The sequence below is a fragment of the Xyrauchen texanus genome, chromosome 18, assembly GCF_025860055.1.
Source record: "Xyrauchen texanus isolate HMW12.3.18 chromosome 18, RBS_HiC_50CHRs, whole genome shotgun sequence".
In the NCBI taxonomy this organism is placed as follows: domain Eukaryota; kingdom Metazoa; phylum Chordata; class Actinopteri; order Cypriniformes; family Catostomidae; genus Xyrauchen; species Xyrauchen texanus.
In genome coordinates, this window is record NC_068293.1 from 85285 (window position 1) to 111995 (window position 26711).

The following is a 26711-nucleotide window of genomic DNA, read 5'->3' on the forward strand; positions in this document are numbered from 1 at the left end:
TGGAAGCTACGACTTTTATTTTTATGATTTTCTGAATGTATGGACAAAAAAGGTAATATATGAGTTTTGGGGGGCTCTTATTTTGTAATTCAACATCAGAATGTCCTGAAACATTGTAGTTCACACTTTGAGAAGGTGTCCTCCCCACCTGAGGTGAAATTGGTCTGTGGAAACTAGGACTTTTATTTTTATGATTTTCTGAATGTATGGACAAAAAAGGTAATATATGAGTTTTGGGGGGGCTCTTATTTTGTAATTCAACATCAGAATGTCCTGAAACATTGTAGTTCACACTTTGAGAAGGTGTCCTCCCCACCTGAGGTGAAATTGGTGTGTGGAAACTAGGACTTTTATTTTTATGATTTTCTGAATGTGTAAACAAAACATCTAATATTCGAGTTTGGGGGGCTCTTATTTTGGAATTCAACATCAGAATGTCCTGAAACATTGTACTTCACACCTTGAGAAGGTGTCCTCCCCACCTGAGGTGAAATTGGTCTGTGGAATCAAGGACTTTTATTTTTATGATTTTCTGAATGTGTAAACAAAACATCTAATATTCAAGTTTGGGGGGCTCTTATTTTGGAATTCAACATCAGAATGTCCTGAAACATTGTAGTTCACACCTTGAGAAGGTGTCCTCCCCACCTGAGGTGAAATTGGTCTGTGGAAACTAGGACTTTTATTTTTATGATTTTCTGAATGTATGGACAAAAAAGGTAATATATGAGTTTTGGGGGGCTCTTATTTTGGAATATAACATCAGAATGTCCTGAAACATTGTAGTTCACACCTTGAGAAGGTGTCCTCCCCACCTGAGGTGAAATTGGTCTGTGGAAACTAGGACTTTTATTTTTATGATTTTCTGAATGTATGGACAAAAAAGGTCATATATGAGTTTTGGGGGGGGGTTCTTATTTTGGACTTCAACATATCATGCAGTGACAGGTTGTGAGGTGTGCTAAAATCTTTCTTTCTTTGGTTCTGTCTTTCTTTCTTTCTCACAGACAGACAGACAGACAGAATAAATGAATGCATGTGAAATTGCCTTAGCAGGAATTAACTTGTTTTAGTTCTGACGGTTATACCGCAATAACCAGTGTATACGCGCACCGCGAAATATAGGTGCGGCTAGTTTGACCGCTCATTTTGAAGTGGCGGCTGGCTTGACCGCAGTCTGTAGAAGGCCGTGCTGACTGTTGCTCACGTTGATTTGACAAGGCACCTTACCTGTACAGCTGGAGTGCTGACTGCCCTCTACTGCCACATCAACAGAGGTGGAAAGTAACACATTACTCTTGTTACAGTACTTGAGTGCATTTTTCAATTGTTTCTACTTTGAGTATAAATAAATTATTGTAATTTTACTTGAGTTGATTAATGTGGCAAAAATTAATATTTAACTTTTTAACCACAATTAAAAAAATATAAATATACATGTTTGACAGAAACCAGCAGCATCCATTAAATTAAACCAAAGAGTTTTAAGAGACTAAATTTCTCAAAAATACACTTAAATCAAATATTGTATATACATACTATATATAGGCTGCTAAACAGCTACCGTTCAAAGACATTTGATTTTTAAAAGAAATTGATGATTCTGTTCGACAGTGATGCATTACACTGATCAAGAATTAAAATAAAAACATTTATAAAGTTACAAATGACTATTTCTACTCAAAGAAATGCTGTATTTTGTCTACTTGCGGCAATGTAAGTGCTTGGCGTGTACTGTTCATTTAAGCTGCTGTGAGGAGTCAGTTTCTCAAACTAGAGAATGATGTACAGTACTTGTCTTCTTGTTGTTGTCAACCTGGCCATCCAATTCTCTCTCTATCCTGTTAAATTTAGTTTGATTTCTTCTTTCAAAACAGCTGTGCATGGAATAGCCTTCATCTCTCAAAAGACTGATGAATTTCAGGAGAATTTTTTTTTTTTTTTGAAAGAAGTGTTCACAATACCACAGCCAAATTTAACTGTTCTAAAAAAAATAATAATAATACAAATACTGTGTACCAAATTAGCACATTAGAATGATTTCTTAAGGTGTAGGTGTAGTCATAATAGACTGGAGTAATGACTGCTGAAAATGGGGCTTTGCCATCATGGGTAAAAAAATAACACATTTCAAACTGTAATAATAATTTACTACATTGCTTATGTTTTTGGCAGTATTTGTGATGTGTGTAATATGTGTGAACTATGTAAAATATTATATTCATAAAAATCATTTGTAAAGTAATTCGTTTTTCAGCAAATTACCCATTTACTCTTACTTGAGTCATATTTTTCTCAGTACGTCTATTTGTACTTGAGTGAATTTCTTCTTCAGTAGCAATACTTTTACTTAAGATTTTCAGTACTCTTTCCAGCACTGCACATCAAGGTGACATCAAGCTTAAATTGGTCTGATGGTAAGAACATTCCAGACTTTACAAATGGAATTGGTAGCATGATTATTTGTGTAAAAAAAGTTTACGCATTTGTTTTCCATAAAATTGCACTAAATTAATGCATTAAATCGACAGCTCAAATGTATGTATATATATAAACAAAGCAGAAAAAGAAATGTCCTCTCCTTTTCAACTGCTTTTATTTTCAACAAACTTAACATGTGTAAATATTTGTATGAACAAAAAAAGATTCAACAACTAAGACATAAACTGATCAAGTTTCACAGACATATGACTAAAAGAAATGGAGTAATGTGTCCCTGAACAAAGGGGAGGTCATTATCAAAAGTAACAGTCAGTATCTGGTGTAGCCACCAGCTGCATTGAGCACTACAGTGCATTCTTGTTGTATGTTGTTTGTTTCTTTGAGTTTAAGAGCACCTATTATGTTTTTTCAAATATTACCATTCATGTAGTGTGTTATAGCTGTTTGTGAATGTCTGCAAAGTTTCAAAAATCAAAGTGCACGACAAATGGAGTTATTTACTCCCAAAAGAAAGAACCGATTCCGAACACCTGAAAGGAGTGGTTATTAATTCTAGACTTGCATCCTGTACTAACCTACATAATTTGGTAACAAAAAACCTGCCTCTGGTCTTCAATGTCTACTCGCAAACAGCTTTGACCCACCCTCAAACACTACACTAAGCGTTAGACCAATCACAACAGACTGGGACATCTGACCAATCAGAGCAGAGTAGGCTCTCTGAAAGGAGGAGTCTAGAATGAATCATTGGAGTCGTTTTTGACAATGGGAAAAAAAGTTAATGCTGCAATTTAAATTATGAGCAAATTAAAGTGTTTTTGATCTTGGGTGCATGTAAATCTATTGTATGAGACCTTTAAAACAAAATTAGGCACATTTAAGACCATATTAGGTGTTCTTTAATAGCATAGAAAAATCACTGCTTCTTTCGCTTTAGTGAGTGTATTTACCATGTAGCTGTTGCTGGTTGCCATTGCATGGGCTCAAGACACCTTTTCCCCGGTATGTATATTAATAAGCACTTTTAGCTATCATTGTTACATTTCTGTACTAGTAACTTTTTTAATTTTGTTTTTAGGTGGGCTGAATAACATGTGGAAGCATTTCATCTGTGGCTAGAGTGTGGGGGTTACCTTCCTTTCCCCTTTTGGAGTGCATAGACTTACTACTTTTCTGCTCCTATTGTTTCTTTTTTCATTATATTTAGTTTGGTTCTGCTTTTTTTTTGGTAAGATTTTTTAGCCACAAGTGCATTTTGGGTAACCGAATTTGATGTATGTGTTTTTGTTTGGTTAACTGATTAAATTTGCCAGTGAGGTGTCCAGTTGTTGATCATATGTATTTGAATTTAATCAATTCTTTTTTTTTTTTTTTTACAGGAGATGTGTTTGCAGCATGGAGACTGGCTTCCATTTCTGTGCCTGGTGGTGGTTTTTCTTCACTGCGTGTTGTGCTCTGCTCATCACCACATAATTTGGGGGTGGGGGTGTCATTTTTTAGTTACAAACTGGTAATTACAAGGGTATAATACTATAAATGTGGTTTATGAGGACATTTCATGCGTGCACGCACACACATGTTGGAGCAGCTATCATTATGATTTAGACATTAATACCCATAGACATTATGGGTTAGGGTTAGGTTTTTATACTGTATGAACTATAGATTCTATCCCCTAAACCAAACCCTCACAAAAAACTTTCTCCATTTTTTAATTTTCCATAAAACATAGTTTACATTTTTGGCTTCCCATAATTCCCTGCTCTCATCTCTGCCAGCTGTTCTTCATTGTCCTCACCTGTGTTTCATTTAGTCATTATCCTTTGTGTATTTAAGCCCTGTTGTTTGATCATTCGTTGTCAGTTGTTATTTGTGTTTTGACCTCCTGTGTTTAACCAGTGCCCTTCAGAGATGTTTGCTCCTGTTTATGTTCTTGTTTCCCATCGTGGATGTTTTATTTGTTCCTGTGTCTACCAGTTATTTGTATTTGTTTATTTTCATTAAAATCCTTAGCTGCATTTAGATCCTGCTCCTGTGACCTCCTTCGTTGTAACACAGGGACAATCCCCCGGAGCAACCTGGAGTTAAGTGCCTTGCTCAAGGACACAATGGTGGTGGCTGTGGGGATCTAACCAGCGACCTCCTGATTACCAGTTATAGAAATGTCTATAACCACATTTATAGCATAATATCCTTGTAATTACCAGTTTGTAACCTACAAAATGTCCTTGTAAACCACAAAAACCTACACACACACACACACACACACACATACACAAAGAGATGTAAACGCACCCCCGTGGCTTGATCAGTACAGCAGTATCTATGTTATCTGAAATATATGCAGGAAGCACCCTCGCACTCCCCTTAACTCTTTCTTTTGCTCTCACACACACATACATATACAAATTACGCACACACTTACTTGCAAGCGGAAAAATAGCTGTCATGTCAGCACACACCTGCATCTAAGTGGGGGTTGGAAACTGTTGTTAATATCTACAACGGAAAAGCTATAAACAAAAATGGCATCACTCGCTGCTGAGAACATCTTGCCTAACTCTGAAGTGATTTTACTGCTGACGAAAGCTGCAACAAAAAAAGGTAATCCACTTGTGATTGCTCTCATTTTTGGAATTTCTCTCTTTTGAGCACTGAAAAACAAACAAACACACATGCACAAAACACACTACCTTTGTACTTCAGTATCGCTCCAGTAAAGCAGCGCAAGCCTAGCAATCTTCCCTTGCTAGTTCTAAAGTGACGCTGCACGTCGTGACTGCATTACCACCTCAGGTGTGCATTATTTTTTAATAATTCAACGGTCCGTCATCAGTTATTCCTTACTGTTAAATAATAAGGCCTCTCAACAACGTTTTAACCAGTATAACTAACTTTTGCTGTTACAAGACACAGTTGTTGCAAGCTGTTTCCTGTCCTGCAAAAGTGTGTGTGTAAGCAAACTGCCATCTATAGAAATGTGTTTCCTTTATCTATACTCCCTGTCCTAAGACCTAACGTATTTCAACAAACATGCATGTCACATCCAGATAAGGTAAAGAATGACTTGACTGGTTAGTCTAGTAGACGTGTTGCTTTGCTGAACATAGTTAATGATGAGCTGGACATTAAACGTTTGAGAATGATCTGATATGCTCTCGTGTGTGTGTCACTTCTTTCTCCCCTCGCGAGTATCCGGATTGAGACATCGACTGTAGACCTGACTTGATATTTAGGGGCCAATTCTAAAAATTCCTTACTCTTACATATACTCTCGCTCTCTCTCTCTCTCTCTCTCTCTCTCTCTGTATATATATATATATATATATATATATATATATATATATATATATATATATATATATATACACTCACCTAAAGGATTATTAGGAACACCATACTAATACTGTGTTTGACCCCCTTTCGCCTTCAGAACTGCCTTAATTCTACGTGGCATTGATTCAACAAGGTGCTGAAAGCATTCTTTAGAAATGTTGGCCCATATTGATAGGATAGCATCTTGCAGTTGATGGAGATTTGTGGGATGCACATCCAGGGCACGAAGCTCCTGTTCCACCACATCCCAAAGATGCTCTATTGGGTTGAGATCTGGTGACTGTGGGGGCCATTTTAGTACAGTGAACTCATTGTCATGTTCAAGAAACCAATTTGAAATGATTCGAGCTTTGTGACATGGTGCATTATCCTGCTGGAAGTAGCCATCAGAGGATGGGTACATGGTGGCCATAAAGGGATGGACATGGTCAGAAACAATGCTCAGGTAGGCCGTGGCATTTAAACGATGCCCAATTGGCACTAAGGGGCCTAAAGTGTGCCAAGAAAACATCCCCACACCATTACACCACCACCACCAGCCTGCACAGTGGTAACAAGGCATGATGGATCCATGTTCTCATTCTGTTTACGCCAAATTCTGACTCTACCATCTGAATGTCTCAACAGAAATCGAGACTCATCAGACCAGGCAACATTTTTCCAGTCTTTAACTGTCCAATTTTGGTGAGCTCTTGCAAATTGTAGCCTCTTTTTCCTATTTGTAGTGGAGATGAGTGGTACCCGGTGGGGTCTTCTGCTGTTGTAGCCCATCCGCCTCAAGGTTGTGCGTGTTGTGGCTTCACAAATGCTTTACTGCATACCTCGGTTGTAACGAGTGGTTATTTCAGGCAAAGTTGCTCTTCTATCAGCTTGAATCAGTCAGCCCATTCTCCTCTGACCTCTAGCATCAACAAGGCATTTTCACCCACAGGACTGCCGCATACTGGATGTTTTTCCCTTTTCACACCATTCTTTGTAAACCCTAGAAATGGTTGTGCGTGAAAATCCCAGTAACTGAGCAGATTGTGAAATACTCAGACCGGCCCGTCTGGCACCAACAACCTTGCCACGCTCAAAATTGCTTAAATCACCTTTCTTTCCCATTCTGACATTCAGTTTGGAGTTCAGGAGATTGTCTTGACCAGGACCACACCCCTAAATGCATTGAAGCAACTGCCATGTGATTGGTTGATTAGATAATTGCATTAAGGAGAAATTGAACAGGTGTTCCTAATAATCCTTTAGGTGAGTGTATGTATATAGCGTATTCTTCAATATGAAATTGTGGTATAAATAAAGCACATTGCTGTCTAATACAGTTTATTTAACTGTTTTGAACATAAATGTAAGCTTCGAAAACAGTATTATTACGGCCAGCTTGTTCAAGACCACAACATAAAGGGGAGTTAGACACAAATGCAATTAATAGATATGATTTTATTATAAATTAATTCAAATTAACCTAATGACAGAAAAGAATCTAGGAGTTAAAACAAAAAGAACATCACAGTGAGCTGGAAACCGCAGGTGAATATCGAGCAGATTGTGGTAAAAGTGACTTCTCTGGAGAGGTGGTCATACCCCCAAAGAGAGAGCAGAGAGATGAAGAAAAGGGTTACACTTTTATACAACACAACCTCTAATTAAATCAATGAATTACTTCCCCAGCCAACCAGAATCTGTCCCACACTGCCACCTAAGACAGAGGGAGGAAGGTCAGGGTCAGAGTATATTTTATGGTTGGGTTTGAGAAAAGATTTTGATTTGATGTTGTCATTAAATGCTTTTTGTATCAAAGCATTGACAAGATGATCCACAGTTCAGTTCACAGACACTGATGAAGTGTTGAAATTATGAGGAGTTTTGAAATGTATACTAGGTATTAGGAAAAGCAATTGTAAAATCTGTGAGTTTATACATAGGGTTATGTATCATAAAATTTAAATGGTCCAACGCTCAAATATTTAGTAGTTTGTAAATTGTAACTTAGTGCCCATATACACTATAACTAGTCTAATTTGTAACTTCTGCATGGTTGGTGAAGCCAGCCCCAGAGTGATGTGCTGTCCGCTGATGTTTCAACATCATCTCCTTGACAACACTGTTTTGGAAGACTCACCATTATCTCAGGGGCTTCAGTGACTTTTTTGCGCTTTGCTGCACCACTTTCGTCATGCCGTATTATTTATTTATTTAATTATTGTCACCGAGGTAGGCTAATCTCTTCAATAATGTGTGAGTAGCTCACTATTTGGCAAGTTGTCTATTTTTACTAGCTGTCTGACAGTGTTTGATAGCCAAGTGCAACATGTTAGAAATCTGTGATGGGGAGGTGTGGGGTACCTGTCCGAGGCAGTTGAATGGATTACTTATAGGTGAATTGTGCAAAGACATGACTACTATATCAGGGAAAAATATATAATAGCCAACAACATTTATTTTCATAGTTATAATCTTTAATCCATTGGATTTACACCAAAATAATATGAACATCGGGAAGCTTCAGCCTTTAATAAAGCCTATGACAAATGAACATCATCCAACTGCAATTACTTGGTTTGCTTGCCTTCTAGCTTCACTTCTGTGTTGACGCAAAGTGTTGTTTTCTCTATCTTCATCAGTGCTCTTTAGAATGTTGAGGTTGTCTAGCCGTTTAGATGTTTGACGTCCTCCATAGCACTTTAGTAATTCTCAGTAGAATTCAAATGGATCAGGATAAGTTTTGTGTTCTGCGCAACTAGAAGTGCAGAAGCTTATTTCAATTAGCATATTCAGCACTTAGAACTTGCCGAACATTCTTATAGATACAGTATATAGCCTATATACTATATGTACAGTACTTTGTAACTGTGGTTAAAAATAAATATACCCAAGTTGAACATTTCATTTTTAATAAACAAGTAAAAGTATAAAAGTAAAGAAGAAAAGTTTCAAATGACCTCAAGTACTGTAATGAGTAGTTGTAATTTGTTACTTTCCACCTCTGTGTAACGTACTGCAGTACGTGTGACACAATAAAGAGGAAATGTATGTTTTGTAATGTCATTTTGTTTTCTATAAAAAAATCAAAGATACAAAATTGGCTGTGGCGGGTAACTCAGACACTCTTACTCGTCACGTTTTTTTTTCAGGGTTTTTCCTGCATCGAAAATTCTGTGAATATCAATACATTCATGCCACTCATAACTTAAATGTGCATCTGTGCAGGGCGAATGAAGCGTGCTTTCGGTGAACCAGAGAGAAGATCACCAGAGTGAAACGTGCGCGATTCAGTCACACTTCACTCGATATAGCAGCGGCCGGTGGAAAACACAAAACTTATGTGACCCATCTGAATTCTACAGAGAACATTCTAGTATAAAGCGTTGTATGGAGGAAGTCAAACCTCTCAATGTGAAGTTACCCATGGTCTTACCTTATAGCACCATCATTACAAATGACACTGTTAAACAATGCTAGAACAATGGTAAACATTCATCGGCATGTACAATTTGAAGGAGTTGAAACTTCCATGAATTACAGTATGGACATGCTATTTTCCTCCTGATCTATCATACTTCTGTTCTAACTGGCATTTGACTTTGGATATTTTAGGTTACTTAAACCATTAAGCTTCTGTCCTGCTGAACTCATATCATTCTTGTTTAAATAAAATATCCAAAAAAATGCATACGGTTATAGTCTCCAGTTACCTTCATCACTTTTTGCGAGGTGTGGGATTGTGGCTAGTAAAAATGATAAGTGGCTAGTGACCTTGGTAAATACCAGCCACAGCGAGCCAAACAGTTCATTTCAAACCCTGCTTCCAGTGATCTTGTCATGTATAACATGTATAAAGTGTTTGGGTGGTTGTTGTGCATTTTGGAAGATTTTTAACTGATGTGTAAAGCTGTATGTTGGAAAAGACAACTGTATGAAGATACTGGAAAAATTGTTCTCGGTACTGAGAAATGTGCTTAAATGACAGTTAAAAAAAAAATCATAAAGGGATTGAATACTTAATGGCAAAGTTCAGTTGTCACTTGTTTGTTTTTTGTTTTTTTGCCTCTCCTAGAAACAAGCCAAATATGGAATTTTGGGGACTTGATTTCACCAGCCTTGGTCAGAACATCCTCAGAGGTCGAGGTTAATGGGGTTTGATAGCAGATCTGGGTCCGAAACCTCAAGATGGGCATTTCCAGGTCAGTAAAGACAATAATTGTGTTACTATTGGTGATAATCATGATCCTGAAGGGAAACGATCCACCTATGAGAGAATCATGGCCAACAATGCCCAAAAGACCACTGCAGCGAATGCCAACTTTCACGATACACTCTCAAACCACTTATATATTTGTACAAATCTGAATATTTTCAAATAGAATTCAAATATATTGAGTCTATACCCATAAACAGTTTTACATTTTTATATTGTTTTCAGTTAGATTACATAATTCGCAATGCTTCATGGAATAGTAGTTCATTCCCTAATAAAAGGTGTTAAGTGCATTTGTCTTTTTGTCTGATTTGTAATCACTTTTTTTGTTTCAAGTCACAGTTATTAATGTTGTAATTCACCTCGGAGCTGGGTGGTTCAGTTCATGACTTACAACTCTTTTATGAAGGATTTTATGAAATCCCTATGGAAAAAAATGAATGGGAAAAACACTTCCGGAACCAAGCTGACTGAAAACGTGGACGGGCTCTCTATTCCTAGAGTTTGAATTAGAGCAGATTAAAACCAAATCAGACTTGTCCTAGATTATATATCACATGCATTTCAAATCAAAGTCACTACAATCCTTCGGTTTTGCACTCAGAAAGGGTACTTCAGTTCTATAAGGGCTTTATTGTTGTTGTTGTTGGTTTGTCTTTTGCACTCTGAAAATAAGGCATTATATAATTGTGTATTGATGTTTCCTCGAATACAAAGAAAAGCAAAATAAATAAATAAAATGAGACATGACAAAATTAGCCCAAATAATAACAGTTTTTTCAAAAACATTGCATCAATAATTTCATTGTAAAATTAATCACTGACTGACTGTTTTCAATTTCAAAGAACTGTTCAAGGGTTTGTGAGAGCTCAACCAACAGTGGGACAGTGGAGATCCTGCAGTTAGCTCAGAGATTATTACATGGACATTATCAACACTCATTTAATCACATTATGTTTATGCATGGAGTCTGTACACATTAGTAAATGAGTTAGTATCTGTTATTATGTACATTATTGCTACACTAGACCAATATTAAATTCATTTGGATTTTCTTGACATAATTGTACTTTGCCTTAGACAGGGAGAAATTTTTTTTAAAATAGTTTTACATTTCCTTTGCAATATATTAACCATGGTTTTACTACAGTAACTAAAGTTGAACTATGGTATTTGAATAGTAAAACCACAAAATGCACCATGATTTTACTTGTTTTCCTGTTTTATTACCCGTTTTATTATGGTTAACCATCACAAAAATTAACAGTGCTTGTACAGTCAATGTACATGCATAATGCCCTCAGAGGACAGAGCATGTGCAGTTTCTTAGCCTCGTCTGACTCAAGGGAGGAGGAGAGAAAGCTTGCAAGGTTACAACCGGAGCCCTGAAGGGAGTGACCAGCACTTTGGGCACATAACCCACTTTGGGGATGAGAATGGTTTTTGATAAGCCCGGTTGAAACTCAAAGCAAGAGTTGTTGACTCTCAAGGCCTGAAGGTCCCCGACACATTTGACTAAAGCCAAAGCGAGTAGCAGGGCGGTCTTCAAGGAGAGTATGCAAAAGTTTACTGCCTCTAATGACAAAAAAATGGGAACCCTTTGGTGCGTTTAGTATCAGTAATAAGTTCCATGCCAGGACAGTAGAAGGGCAACATGGCACCATCTGTCTTCCACCATACAACAATTTACTGACCAGAGGATGTTTGCCCACAGACAAACCACTCAAGGGGTCATTCCTGGTTGCTATGGCAGCGACACCACAGGGTTTAACAAGCATGCATGCCTATTGCATATGCAATGAGGTCTTTTGTTTTGAAATGGCAGCCTTCTGGCACGTCACCAACAATAGTGAAAGCAGTCATCTAATTGACCTGTGATACACCAGAAGTCGCTTACGAATCTTCGATGGCAGGGAAGCGAGAGGCCCGCTTTACCGGGCCTACTTGAGACCAGAATAAAGCACTATGCACTCGTACCGAATGGGCGAGCTGCTTGACATGGAGGAGAGGATGTATGCAAGGCAGGTCCGGCAACTAATCCTCAAACTCCATACTCTATTCTCTGTTCTCACGCACTTCTTCGTACAGTTCCTCGGAAGCCACATAAGGAGCATAGCAGGCAGAGTGGGAAACGGCTTCGGCTTTCTGAACGAAAGTGAGCTGAGAGCGAAGCATCTTGAGTTTCATGCCTTCACAGAAAGTCAATCAATCTTAACAAGTGCTACTTATAAAAACAGTACTCAAGCCCACCAGACAGTGGGATATATCGCTTTGTTTTTATGCTTATGGAGACATTTGCAAAACACCATCTTGGAAAAGATGTTGTTAAGCAAACGGCTCTTTTATTTGCTTTTTGTACAGTAAAACAACACAAGAACAATAGCGTTTTCACATGCGTATGATAAAGGATACACTTTCCATTGGAGCACCACAGGGAAGTAAAAAATAATTCACTTGCTGAAGCTCTGCAGAATCAACAGCGAAGTGAGGCTCGTCCATTTGTAGGAGCAAACATGGAAGTAGAAAACAATCCACTCGCTGTGAAAGATATCGCAACCCTGAAAGAGAAAATTCTGATGAAATGGCATGTTTTGCACTATATGCTCGTGATGTTGTGCACATCGGGGGCTGAGCGTCAAAGCACCATCTGCCAATAAATTGGCACGACTGTAAAGGGCTTCAGAGATTGTCACTCCAGGGTGGAGCTTCCCATAGCATCAGCAACTTATAAGGGAACCATGGTTAATTTCTTGCAATGAAAGGCAAAATAATTTAGAGGGAATGCAAAAAATGTCAGAAATGTAATTCCCCCTAAGGGGCTAGTTTTTTTGACAGGATAGTAAATTGTCAAACTTGTGTAGGTAGGAGCTTCTTGTATTCATATTGATAGAGTTGAAACTGCAGGTTCTAAACTGATAACGGAGATTTGGAAAATTAGCCTGTGCCATGATTTAAGGCAAATTTACAGTCATTTTGAGTTGAGATTTGCACTTATGTTGTAAATCAACTGACACCTGTCATTCCTTAAAAGGACTCCATGACTGACATTAGCTACATTTACATGGGATGTAATAGTCTGAATATTGGTCTGTTTCTAAATTTCTACAATTGGACGATATTCCAGTTGAAGTGTTAAAACAACTTATAGAATTGCACGTCTCCTGTTTACAGAATGTGGAACAAGTTTAGTTTCTGAAGTCCCTCCAGTATAACACATCTCTTCTATAGAATAATGTTAGTGTACGCAATTATTTTTTTACAGTTTAACTGTTATTTTGTAATTATATATTTTATTTTTACAAGTTCACAAACACTGGAAGGTAAAATGTGTCGTCAAGCGGTTTGACTGCTCTATGATGCAAAATACATAGGGTCATAGTTGGATTGAGATTTATAATGGGACTTTTAAGATACTCCACATCTCAATTCAAACTTATTCTGACTATTTTAAATATTTCGTATTTAAAATAATCAGAAAATCAGAAAATGCATCTTACATGTTAATTTCACATTCAGATTACTGTCATAGTCAGATTATTGCTGTTTATGTAAATGTAAACCAAATTTTGAAGACTATGAATTATTTTAGAATAGGACTGACAATATTCCAGATTCATGTTCTTTTTTTTTTTAAATACTGTACAGTATATACAACCTTCTGACACTTGAATGATAAAGGAAAAACTTTGTTTGCTGTAGTTAAAATCTTTTTTCATAAAGATAAGGTGATGTGGTTCAAAGTATTTCCTTATTAAAGGTCTTAATATACATACAGTACATACATAATCTGATGAATCCATCATCATTATGATAAATACAACATTTCCAGTGCAACATGAGAAGGTGATAATGTAGTGTATATAAACATTCTACTGTAAAGTGCCTACAAGCAACACAACATTATTACACATTCAAGGTAAAAAAAGTGCAAACATTTCTTTAGATGTATAAAAACAATTGATTTAGAAATTAAAATACATACAAATGTATATATCATGCTTTTGTTCTTTAGAACTTTACACTTCTCAGACCTACATCTTGCAAGCTAAAATTCATATACATAATTTTTTATTGTTGTTTGTGTGTCTTTTTTTACAGATATTACAGAAAATAAAAGTGTTTTTTTTTTTTATCAGATCAGTTGAAATGTACATATTGCATGTCCCTCTGAATGCAAACGTATCGAAAAATAATTCGAGAGGTAAGTAGAGAGCAAACAGTTTTAACAGATATCATTAATCATGAGTCTTCAGTCTGTGTTTATGGATGGTGTTGTTTGTTGCATTCGAGGGTTGTATGTTCCTGCACTAGCAAAGGGAAATGACTATATGATAGAACTGTACATATTCACACCTGCCCATATACCCAAACCTATTGGAGCTGCCATAGTAGGGTGGCACAAGCACAGGAGAATCGTATAAATGTGAGATTTATTTTGGTGTTTTTGTTAAATTCCTTTTACCAATATTTTTATTTAATCCTTTTAAATAAATATTTACATAAACTCTGGTCTTAATAGTCATAATAGAATCACATTTGTAAATGCACCTTTTAAGTGCTCTGGAAAGAAGTGTCTGTACATGTGAAGTCAGTTCAATTTCAATGCCACACACTCCATAAATGTCATGTCTGAACAGATTATTGGGGTACATTTAGGTGAATACAAAAAATCAATACTTTCTTTGTTTTGAGTTTCATCCAGCACTCTATATTCCAGTGACAGATTAAATGTGTCTTCAGAGAATAGATTAACATGCTTTATTCTGAATCTAACTTCTAACCACAAGCCTTGTGCACATTAATGGAGATGATCTGGCCCTGGAAGTCTATTTGCTCTACGGGTGAACAAACCTAACAATAATATTGTTCATCCCCATTGCTGCTTATCAGGAATGCCCTGAATTTTGTAAGTGGATTGATCTTTTTACATAGTTCCTGCTATCCACATTTAATTTTTTTTATCTTGATGTACGACTTCCTAAATTATATTTTCCGTGGCTTTATGTCCTGGTCATGAGGCAGTTTACAATCCCAACATTGTTTTGACCAGTGCCAAGAGTATTTGTTCTTAAAGTGGCAAATCGTTTTGCTTTTTGAATCACTTGTTTTGCACCAATATTGTGTGTGTGTGTGTGTGTGTGTGTGTGTGTGTGTGTGTGTGTGTGTGTAGAGAGAGAGTGTGTGTGTGTGTGTGTGTGTGTGTGCCCCACTGCACAAGTTTATTTGAATGTGTTGCATGTGTGTGTGTGAGAGAGAGAGAGAGAGAGAGAGTGTGTGTGTGTGTGTGTGTGTGTGTGTGCTCCACTGCACAAGTTTATTTGTGGCTTGTGTGTGTGTGTGTTTCAGTTTTGAGGGCCTCCGGCACTTGGGGGACGGCTCGGCTCTCCGCTCCCTGATTGGTCGAGTTCAGCACTGTCACAGTCTGAATCCTCACACAGCGCACGAGTCTGTGAAAAGAGAGAGTAGGATCAAACTCTTGGACACATTATACAGGGAATTCACTAAGAATGAATTGGGTCCTTTAGAAGCGACATTGTTTTGCATGCACTGTCTATGCTGGTTTAGTGCCCGAACAGGCAAAGGCACAAACGAGCCCACAAAATCTGTCCTGAACCCAATCTATAATTAGCGTAATTTACATAGAAAGGAGGCGTGTTTGCATGGAAAGGAATGGCAATGACTTAATTTGAATACTCAGGAAGCAGAACAATTTCATCAATGATTACACCTGCTTAAACTAGATTGCAGAGATAAGTGAATTTGATGTAGCTTTTTGCACTGAAATACCACGTGCAAAAGTGGTGCAACTGTTGACTTTGCCTCTGTATTTTTGCATTGTAACATACAGTAGAGGACTAAACTAACATAGGCAGATACATCTATTGGGAAGTACATCGGCTCAAATTTAATGTTGTGTGTTTTGTGTACCTCCAAGATATTTTGTTCAAGGTCAAAGTTTGCTCTCTCAGCTTCAAGGGCCGCAGCCTCTCTTTCAGACAGAGTGGGGTCTGTGATATCAGCAGGAATCTCAGAGCCTTGAGAGATGAGGTCATCGCTGCGATCATCCAATCGCTCGTCTGTGTTGGTACTGACCACGTCTGGTGTGCCACTGTGGGAGTGATCTGTTGTATGCCCCTCCTCTCCCTCTGAAACGGACAGGTTCTCCGAACTGAACGTGGATACTGATTGGCACTTTGTTATACTGGTCGGCCGTCTGTCAATTGCACAATTAAGAACATAAATAATTAAATGAGGACATGATTGAAATTTAAATGACTAAACTGGCAAAAATATACTCCAATTAGAAAACTCCCAGTGCCAGTCTTCAGTGGCAGCTGAACATACATCGACATGTAAACATGCAAATGTTTGCTACTACTGGTCAATAGATCTATGGCACTAAAGTTTTGCATAGATATCTTTGGTAACTACAAATGTTTTCCATCACTATCCAGAAGATCAATGGCAAATCTTTGTTAAAAGTAAATGTTTGCCACTAATCATCAAAAGATCAATGGACAATCTTTTTGTTATCTTTACATTTTTTCCACTACTAGCCACTAAATCTATAGAAAATCATTTTTAACAATAAATGTTTGCCACTACTTGCCAAAAGATCAATGGCAAATCTTTGGTATCCATGAGTGTTTGCCATCACTACCCAAAAGATCAATGGCAATTCTTTGGTATCCATGAGTGTTTGTCATCACTACCCAAAAGATCAATGGCAATTCTTTGGTAACTGGCCTATATACAGTATGCTTGCCACTACTTGCCAATTGATCTATAGCAAATATTTGTTAACTATAATTGTTTGCCACTACTAGCCGCTAAATCTATGGCAAATCATTGGTGACGTCATGGTTACTGTTGTAACCTCCGTTCCCTGATGGAGGGCACGAGACGTTGTGTCCATTGTAGTGACACAAGGGTCTTTCTTGAGAGCCGTGCATACCTCTGGATTTGAGAAAAGGACAATAAAAAATTGGCAGACAGAATTTGCATGTTCCGCCCCCGGACATACAGGTATAAAGGGAAGAGGACGTGCATCTGTCAGTCAGGAGCCAAGGGGGACACATCGTCTCGTTCCCTCCATCAGGGAATGGAGGTTACAACAGTAATCATGATGTTCCCCTTCTGTCACTCACTCAACGTTGTGTCGATTGTAGTGACACAAGAGGTCCCATTTAAAAATGCCATGCACTAAACCGTGTTACGTGAACTACTGACACTGGTGAAAGCAAGCTACTGCATGCTAGAAGCAACTGTGTATCGGCCACACATAACCCTCCCCAAAGCCCCAAAAAAGTGTGATATACCAGCACCCCTGAGGGTTCAGTCTCCGGGTGACGCTAAGGAACCTGATAATCAGGTCGTGCTTACCCAAGGACTTACCGTCCACTGCGTCGTGGTGGGCCGAAATAGCGGCTACATACACCTTCAAGTTGGAGGGGGACAGCCTCCCTCTCTTGCAGGAATGAAAGCACTGACCGAACTGCACATCGCTGCGGGTCTTCAGACCGGGAAGAACACCAATTTGCGAACAAGCACCACTTTAGGGCATAAAGCTGCCTGGTAGAGGGAGCTCTGGCTTGGCTGATCATGTCTATAACCGGTCACACAGACCTTCCGCATCCCATCCAAGGGCCAGACGTGGAGGTTTCAGAGGTCTGGGTGCGGATGCCAGAGGGTGCCCCATCCCTGGAAAAGAAGGTCCTTCCTCAGGGGAATTCGACAGGGAGGTGCTGTCGCAAGGAGCGTGAGATCCGAGAACCAAGTCCAAGTGGGCCAGTAAGGAGCCACTAAGGTAACTTGTTCCCCGTCCTCCCTGACCTTGCACAGCACTAATGCAAGAAGGCTCACTGGGGGAAATGCGTACTTGCGCAGCCCATGGGGCCAGCTGTGTGCCAACACGTCTGTCCCCAGAGGGGCCTCCGTTAGGGAGTCCCAGAGCGGGCAGTGGGAATTTTCTTGGGAGGCAAAGAGGTCTACCTGTTGCATGCCAAACCGGTCCCAAATCAGCTGGGCCACCCCACCATCAGGGGTAGTGAGAGCGGACGACTGAGGAGGTCGGTTCCGTGTAGTGAAATGTGGCCTCCACAACCTCGTCAGCTCGTCATGCACCTCCGGGAAGAAAGGTACCGGTGGGGGCGTGGCTGAGAGCGGTGTCCTGACTTGAGGTACCAATCGTCAAGCCATGAAGGCTGTGGGGAGGATGGAGGGTTCCAGTCCAACCCAATGCTCGCGGCAGCCAAGTCGGTCAGATGGCATGTCGGCCATCTGCGCATCAGCCTCAGACTGGGCGGGCTGACCCAAAGGTGGCAGCCCAGTCGAGTCTTCTGCGTCAGATGTCTGAACACTCCGATACAGTGGCGAGATCATCATCTAACTCAGGGGGCTCAAGGGAGAATGCAGGCTGGCTGTGAGGCGAACCGCCCTCACCTCGAGCCCGGATGGAAGCAAGCGAGTGTACCGGGGGGCAGGTGATACGTGGGGACGTACCCGGTGAAACCGAGCCCACTGTCATCCCCAAATCGCCTCCATAGCCAACTGGGTCGTCCTCAATCCCATGGGAAAAAGGAGTGATGGGGGGGCGGCTGAAGTGGCATTCACTTTAAGAAATGAAAGCCACGACCGCAACATTGCCATGGTCATATTCTCGCAGTGTGTACATGTACCATCCACAAATGCTGCCTCGGTGTGATCGCTGCACAGACACACGAGGCGGCGTCTATGACTGGCAGATTTAGAGAGATATTGACCGCATCCAGGAACTACACAGAGGCGGAAGGGCAAATCGTTGGTAACTGTAAATGTTTACCACTACTTGCCAAAAGATCAATGGAAAATCTTTTGCAACTGTAACTGTTTGCCACAACTGGCCAAAAAAATAAATCGCAAATCTTTAGTAAATATAAATGTTTGCCACTACTGCTAAAAGAACTGTAGTAAATCTTTAACTAAATGTTTGCCACTACAAGCCAATAGATCTATATAGTTGGTAAATGGGAATGTTTGGCACTATTGGCCAAAATATCTGACAAAATTTTGGTTAATATAAATGTTTTTCAGTAAAAGATCAATGGCAAATATTTGGAAAATGTTTGCCACTACTAGCCAATATATCTATAGCAAACGTTTGTTGACTGTAAATGTTTGCCACTAATTCTAAAAGATCTATGGCAAATCTTTGGTAAGAAAGTAATTTTCCACCAAAGAGAAACGCTTGACATACAAAGTGCCAGTGTGCCATGATGCTAATATTTGTATCTAATCTAACATGCAATTGATCTCTAAAGCCCAAAGTATACTTTGGTTTACACACATAAACTAGCATATGTATAGATCTGAATGCTCTAGCCTTTCAAAGTATACTCCATTTAACCATGAACAAATACACAGGTGGTTGATGCATGCCTGCTATGACTGCTATGCAAAACTGTTCTTTATCTAGTTTAGACCCATAAATATGTCTTTATTGTCTTTCAGACTCAAGTTATACAAATGCAGATACTTTCTGACCTCCACAAACAAGCAGTCTTGAATTGCACATACACTATTGTGGTTTCTACCTTCATCTCCAGTTGTTCACTGGTGTTTACATTGTTTTGGTGCACTTCTTCATGAAAGCAATGGCCTAATGGTTATTGTTGCAACCTTGCAGACCCATTAATTAATGCAAACAGCAATGCGCAAACTATCCCTACAGTGTATGCACAGTTAGAAAAACTGGTCCGCACGCTTCCAGGGCTCACGTACCCTGCTGATGAAGAGATTTACATTACTTGCCCTATACGCATACACTAGCGTATGCATACACTAGGCTTATGCAAGTACAATACCTGCAGATTAGGTCAGGTTAGGTATTTACAATTTCTTAATATTCTGTAGGTATTTCTTCCCTATCCATATTCCACGAAACATCATAGATTATGGCCAAGTTTGACTATTACACTCTCATTGCAAGGAAACAAGTATGGATTACAAAGAAACAATTTAATATTCAACAGATTTCCTTGCAGTAAAAGGTTCACTACAAAGCATGAGAAGATATCCACTTCAAGCTATTTTTCAGCAACATTTGCCAAAGTTTACCATTTTTTTTATTTATTATGAATTTGGATATGCACATTACACACTAACAAATTCCCAACTAGCTTTTTTCATAAAGAAAAAAAAAATTATGGAAGAGCATGTATTTATATTCTTACCGTCTTCTTGGTAACTCCACCTCGCTGTCCACCTCACCCTCCTCTTCCTCTGAAGAAACGCCACGTCGCTACAAGGATACAACACTCTCTCTATGTAATTGTGTCATAGCTACCAAAGTTCAAAAAACATTAAAGGATAATTTCAAATGTTGTTTGTTATTTTGACCCGGTGCGGCTCGTCTTTATGGGTAGGTAGGGCTGAGCCCCACCTAAATATTGATTCACTTGAAAACATACAACAGATCCATAATATAAAATTACAATAATTTAATTTGTAAATCCATAAATGTGTTCAAAATGCTGACATATGTATTTAAAAACAGGCTTAGTATACATATATTCTATATTTTAGTCGTAATGCAGCTGAAACCTTTGTTACGCTGTGTTTGATATAGATTTATGAGAATGTGAATCTAATGGTGTGTTCACACTTGTGGTTCGGTTCTCTTGGTCCTCTTGGTCCAGACCAAAATAAGAAAATTATACATTTAGTCCTGGTTCGCTTAGCGTTCACACTGGCATTTTTACTGGTTTGGGTGACAGCATTCACACTTGTTCAAAAGAACTTCACTAACAGAGCAATCACACCAGAGTTAGTTTTAATTAAACCAAACCTGATAAATGTGAACAATCTGCTGCACCCGTGAACTCCACAGCGCCCCTCATTTTTCCTCAATGGAAAAGTGGTCAAATATGGTACTGCAACGAACCCTCACTGATTAGGCATTGTGGCAGAAATGAATCTGCCCATAAATGTAGAGCCAAACCAAACTTTAGGTAACTTTAGTATTAGTGGTGCCTGCTGTGTGACGGATTGTGAACATGACGAGCACAAGCAATGAATGTACTGTATGAGTAACAGTGTCGGTTCTGTTGCAAATTCCGCCATCAAACAACTTAGTCTTGACAAGCCAGATATAAAAATAGTTTGGAAATCAAAACACAAAGGAAGACGATAAGACAATATATGCATTATGTGATGAAAACTTATCCAAAAAATTGCATTGGTTCAGTAAACAGAAAATTTGTTGATGACAAAAATTTATTTATTGACAAGAAGGTCCTTCCTCAGGGGAACTGACAAAAAATATTTACTTTTCCGTTCTTATTTTGCAAGAACACAGGGAGATGTATAGCCTACATTAGCGGTGAATGTACAAATATTTCTATTGTGAACCCATTTACTACTTTACTACTTAATGTGATTTAAAATAATAATAATTATTATTATTATTATTCTAATTATTAAGGACTTTTTTATTACTATGACTGATGTTTTTTATCTGTTTGAGTGTAAGCATATCGCTCAGGACCTTTAAGATGCTAAATTTTTTTCGACAAAATATTGTACGCGTTAAGGTAGATCATCTTTCGCTTCTTAAGTCTTTGGATATGCTAGCCAGTATTGAGATTGCTTTCCCCCCCAGTTAGCAGCTCTGACATGAGCAACAACACGGTAGAAGGCGGCATGTTTTTATGGCTGTAAACTAAAGCCTATTGGCTATTTTTTTTTTAAGCGGTACGTGTCGTTCGACATGTCCTACCCCACTTCCATTTTCTGTAGGAAATACGTCAAAACACCAAATCGAATCAAAACACATTACGGAAACCTTACCATAGTCAATGTCACAAATTGTTCACATTTGTTTAGTGACTAAGATTGGTGCAGAATCTTGTGCAGATGAATTTTACATTTGTATTTTTTTTTTGCTCACATTGTTTTTAAATACAAAATTTTGTTTATTTTGATGTTTAAATTATATTTTGAATGTCACATTTTCAATGTGTTCTCAGAATTTTGAACTCCACTGCAGATCTGAAGGACATTATAACTGTATATGAAATAGAGAGATGTGTGCACCTGTTTGCGTGTGATAGCAGCGCGATAGAGTATTGCTGAGGGAGTCAGGTGACTTCCACTGGATCCCCTGGGTAGACGGACCGCCCCAATGCCCTCTTCCCGCTCCTCCACATGAGCTCGACCCACAGGCCCACCTCTAGCACAGCAGGGTGAGTCCGGGCTGCTGGAGAATGGCAGTGAAGCCGCGTCTTCACTTGCCGTGTCACTTCTGGGCGGTGTCTCATCCAGTCCCGCCCCCGCTCCAGCCACGCTGCTGTTCTCTCCACCCAGGGCTTCAGTTGTGCCGGCGCTGACTCCATCTTCCACACGCCGAGCAGAGCACAACAGATCTGGGCTGGAGGAGGAGAGTTTAAGTGGGGGCGGCTCCAGCTGGGCCTCCCTCATCGCACCCCCGGTTATTGTTTCTGCAAGGGCCGGAGCAGGCGTTGCCGAGTTTGACAGGATGGGCTCTCTCTCTCTACTGACAGGGGCCGATGGGTGTTTAGGTCCAGACAGATCCCCGCTGCTTCCTCGTCCGCTCCTCCGGTGGCGTGTTTTAACCCTGCGGGCGCGACTCGGTGAAGTGGGGCCTCGGTTCACACATGGTGGGACCGTCACCTGCAGCACACCGGTGTCCATCTTAGGCAGAATGATCTCTGACCTCAGGATATCAGGCCTGGATACAGAAGATTATAATGACATCTATATTTACATTAATTTCTTTTCCTGATTAATCGCACTTTACAAAGTCAATTTAAATAGTTCAATTCTGCAAATACAACTCTCCCTGAAGCAAGAAGGTAATTCAGCTGCTCCATCCTGAAAAAGCAGCTCCCTCAAGATAATGTGCATGACACAGTGAATTAAAACACATAATTTTTTGCATTTGCTTTAGTAAATTTTTTTTTTATGTGGTTAAAAACATTTGGGGCTTGGGTAGCGCAGCAAGTATTGACGCTGACTACCACCCCTGGAGTAGTGAGTTCGAATTCAGGGCATGCTGAGTGACTCCAGCCAGGTTTCCTAAGCAACCAAATTGGCCCGGTTGCTAGGGAGGGTAGAGTCACATGGGGTAACCTCCTCGTGGTGGCTATAATGTGGTTCTCGTTCTCGGTGAGTTGTGCTTGGATATATAAGGGAGAATAGCGTGTGCCTCCACATCCACGGTAATGCGTTCAACAAGCCACGTGATAAGATGGAGGCAACTGAGATTCGTCCTCCGCCACCTGGATTGAGGCGAGTCACTACATCACCACGAGGACTTAGAACACATTGGGAATTGGGCATTCCAAATTGTGGAGAAAAAGGGGAGAAAATAAAACAATAAAATAAATAAATATTTAATTTAGATGGAAAACTAGCAATTTTTTTAGGGATGCACTGATGCATCTGTCATCAATAATTATTGACCTAATTAAAACCGCTGGCATATCGGGCATTAGCATACATATATATATATACACTCACCTAAAGGATTATTAGGAACACCTGTTCAATTTCTCATTAATGCAATTATCTAATCAACCAATCACATGGCAGTTGCTTCAATGCATTTAGGGGTGTGGTCCTGGTCAAGACAATCTCCTGAACTCCAAACTGAATGTCAGAATGGGAAAGAAAGGTGATTTAAGCAATTTTGAGCGTGACATGGTTGTTGGTGCCAGACGGGCCGGTCTGAGTATTTCACAATCTGCTCAGTTACTGGGATTTTCATGCACAACCATTTCTAGGGTTTACAAAGAATGGTGTGAAAAGGGAAAAACATCCAGTATGCAGCAGTCCTGTGGGCGAAAATGCCTTGTTGATGCTAGAGGTCAGAGGAGAATGGGCCGACTGATTCAAGCTGATAGACGAGCACCTTTGCCTGAAATAACCACTCGTTACAACCAAGGTATGCAGCAAAGCATTTGTGAAGCCACAACACGCACAACCTTGAGGCGGATGGGCTACAACAGCTGAAGACCCCACCGGGTACCACTCATCTCCAGTACAAATAGGAAAAAGAGGCTACAATTTGCAAGAGCTCACCAAAATTGGACAGTTGAAGACTGGAAAAATGTTGCCTGGTCTGATGAGTCTCGATTTCTGTTGAGACATTCAGATGGTAGAGTCAGAATTTGGCGTAAACAGAATGAGAACATGGATCCATCATGCCTTGTTACCACTGTGCAGGCTGGTGGTGGTGGTGTAATGGTGTGGGGGATGTTTTCTTGGCACACTTTAGGCCCCTTAGTGCCAATTGGGCATCGTTTAAATGCCACGGCCTACCTGAGCATTGTTTCTGACCATGTCCATCCCTTTATGGCCACCATGTACCCATCCTCTGATGGCTACTTCCAGCAGGATAATGCACCATGTCACAAAGCTCGAATCATTTCAAATTGGTTTCTTGAACATGACAATGAGTTCACTGTACTAAAATGGCCCCCACAGTCACCAGATCTCAACCCAATAGAGCATCTTTGGGATGTGGTGGAACGGAGCTTCGTGCCCTGGATGTGCATCCCACAAATCTCCATCAACTGCAAGATGCTATCCTATCAATATGGGCCAACATTTCTAAAGAATGCTTTCAGCACCTTGTTGAATCAATGCCACGTAGAATTAAGGCAGTTCTGAAGGCGAAAGGGGGTCAAACACAGTATTAGTATGGTGTTCCTAATAATCCTTTAGGCGAGTGTATATATATATATATACTCTATATACAGTATATACTGTATATGTGTGTATGTGTGTACCCATATATATTATAATATAATGTGTAATATAAAGAAACTCCCACCCATATAAATTGGTGGAATATTGTAAAAGCAATGAAATGTAAATAAATAAAAGCTTTTTATCTTGTATTTATCTTTAATTGTGGCTCTCTTAAAATGTTGGCCTGTGTTCAACAGATTAAATAAGTTCACTGTAAATTATTCTCTGTTAAAACAATAAAACCGATATTAAGAGGTAGAGGTTAACCGATCGCAAAACCAATATATAGGTCAGTCTCTACTTTGTATATTTATAAAGCATAAATCCAAATAAGGTAAGTGGCAAAATATATGTACAGGCCTATAATTTTTGGTTTAAATTGGTATCATATTGCCCAAACATTACATCGGTGGGTGTATCCCAAATATTTTTGCTTTTCGTGTTATTTATCTTAAACCATTAAACCATAGTGAAATCAAACTGTAATGTAAAATTATACAGCTTTATTAATTTTTTATTTCATTGTTTGTATTTATTTATTTTGCTAATCGATGCATTTTAAAGTTTTGTCCATGTTTTTGTAAATCCAGGATTTGAGAATTGTTTTAACATTAAACAGATCACAGAGCCTTGATCGTAATATATGGCCTGGACATAATGCGATCGGTCGTCCTTCATCTCAAATCCTATGAAAAGGAAATTCTCAAGCTACACTGCAGATAGATATCTGTCCATACCTCTTGCCGTGAGGGGGCAGTTTCTGAGGGATGCTTCTTTTTTTTATGAGTTTGTCCACTGTAGTTGAGGGGTGATGTTTGAAGAGACTCGGATATTTCTTGTCCAGACACTGCTCCCTCCTAAATACAGAACACAGAGTATTACCATACCATTAATCTACTGTTTTCTTGTGGTAATAGATTTCATCTTTAAATAATTAGTAATCTGATTAGTTACATTTATATTTTACACGCCATACTGTATGTCCAGTTTGCCTAAAAATTGTCTCAGATGATCTTTAGTCTGAGCCGCACAGAACTGACCAAACCGAATTTTGATTCTCTCTTATGTCCAACGCAAATCTAACAATGCTGCAGTAAAACAGTAAATGAGGCTGTATCTCGGAAATGCTTTGGTCTATGAAAGTAAACTTGGTATGCTTCATCGGGACCATGATCTGAGGGTACATGCCAAGTTAGGTAACAGCTCCACCAGTAGGTCAAAACATAAAAAAAATAGCTATTTTTGCCTGTAACTTTTGAACTGTTAGTCCTAAAATCCTGAGGTTGGTGCCTATTGATTTCTTGGGTCATGTCGACACATCAACAGTTCATCAATATCGGCCATATTGCTTCTGCCATTTAGAATTTTTACATAAATAATTTTTTCTATCGCTTTTTCAGATTTAAATGAAAATTGGTATGTGTCTTTGACATCATGTCCTGTATCTGAGCTGTTAGGAGACAGTGTCACATAGTGGTCAAAAATGGTTTGTCAGTTTAAATAAAACTTTTTAGGTATCATTTCTTCCTTATCCTTTTTTATTTTTGAAATCGTGGCGAGACTATTCAAAATGTTTTTTTGCTTTTTTTAAGCTGCATGAACAACAGCAGTATCTTAAAAACGATTAATGTGCTGATTCTCAGCTTGATATGTGCTTTATGGCATGGGCGGTTTTAAAAATGTTACCTCTGTTGACCTTTGAATCTTCACATAGTGTGTGTGCATTACCTGAGCAGCTCTTTCTCTTTGAGCTCCAGCTGTAGCATGACTGCGTTGAGCTCCATGTATAGATTATTGGCTCTCTCAAGCTTCCTCTCATAGTGTTCTCTGATGTCCAGAGCATGCCTGTTCAAATTATTCATATGATGTCATCAACACACAGGACGATATCGGCCAACAGAATGTCCACTCTTCTGATTTTTCTCTTCTCATTCTTTCATATAATGAAATGACAACTTTGTAAATGATTTTCATGGTTGTTGTTAT

General features: G+C 39.2%; 1 protein-coding gene across 1 annotated transcript in view; it reads right to left on the reverse strand.

Annotated features, from left to right (window-relative positions):
- Positions 1–15206: 15206 nt before the first annotated feature.
- Positions 15207–26711, reverse strand: part of LOC127658554 (mitogen-activated protein kinase kinase kinase 12-like) — a 31395-nt gene continuing 19890 nt past the window's right edge. The window contains exons 9-14 of the mRNA XM_052147903.1: positions 26454–26570; positions 25463–25582; positions 22047–22701; positions 20186–20253; positions 15903–16188; positions 15207–15421 (exon numbers count right to left, since the gene is read on the reverse strand). Of these exons, the coding sequence (XP_052003863.1) occupies positions 15317–15421; positions 15903–16188; positions 20186–20253; positions 22047–22701; positions 25463–25582; positions 26454–26570 (1351 nt within the window). The 3' untranslated portion in view covers positions 15207–15316. The remainder of the gene's footprint in view (positions 15422–15902; positions 16189–20185; positions 20254–22046; positions 22702–25462; positions 25583–26453; positions 26571–26711) is intronic.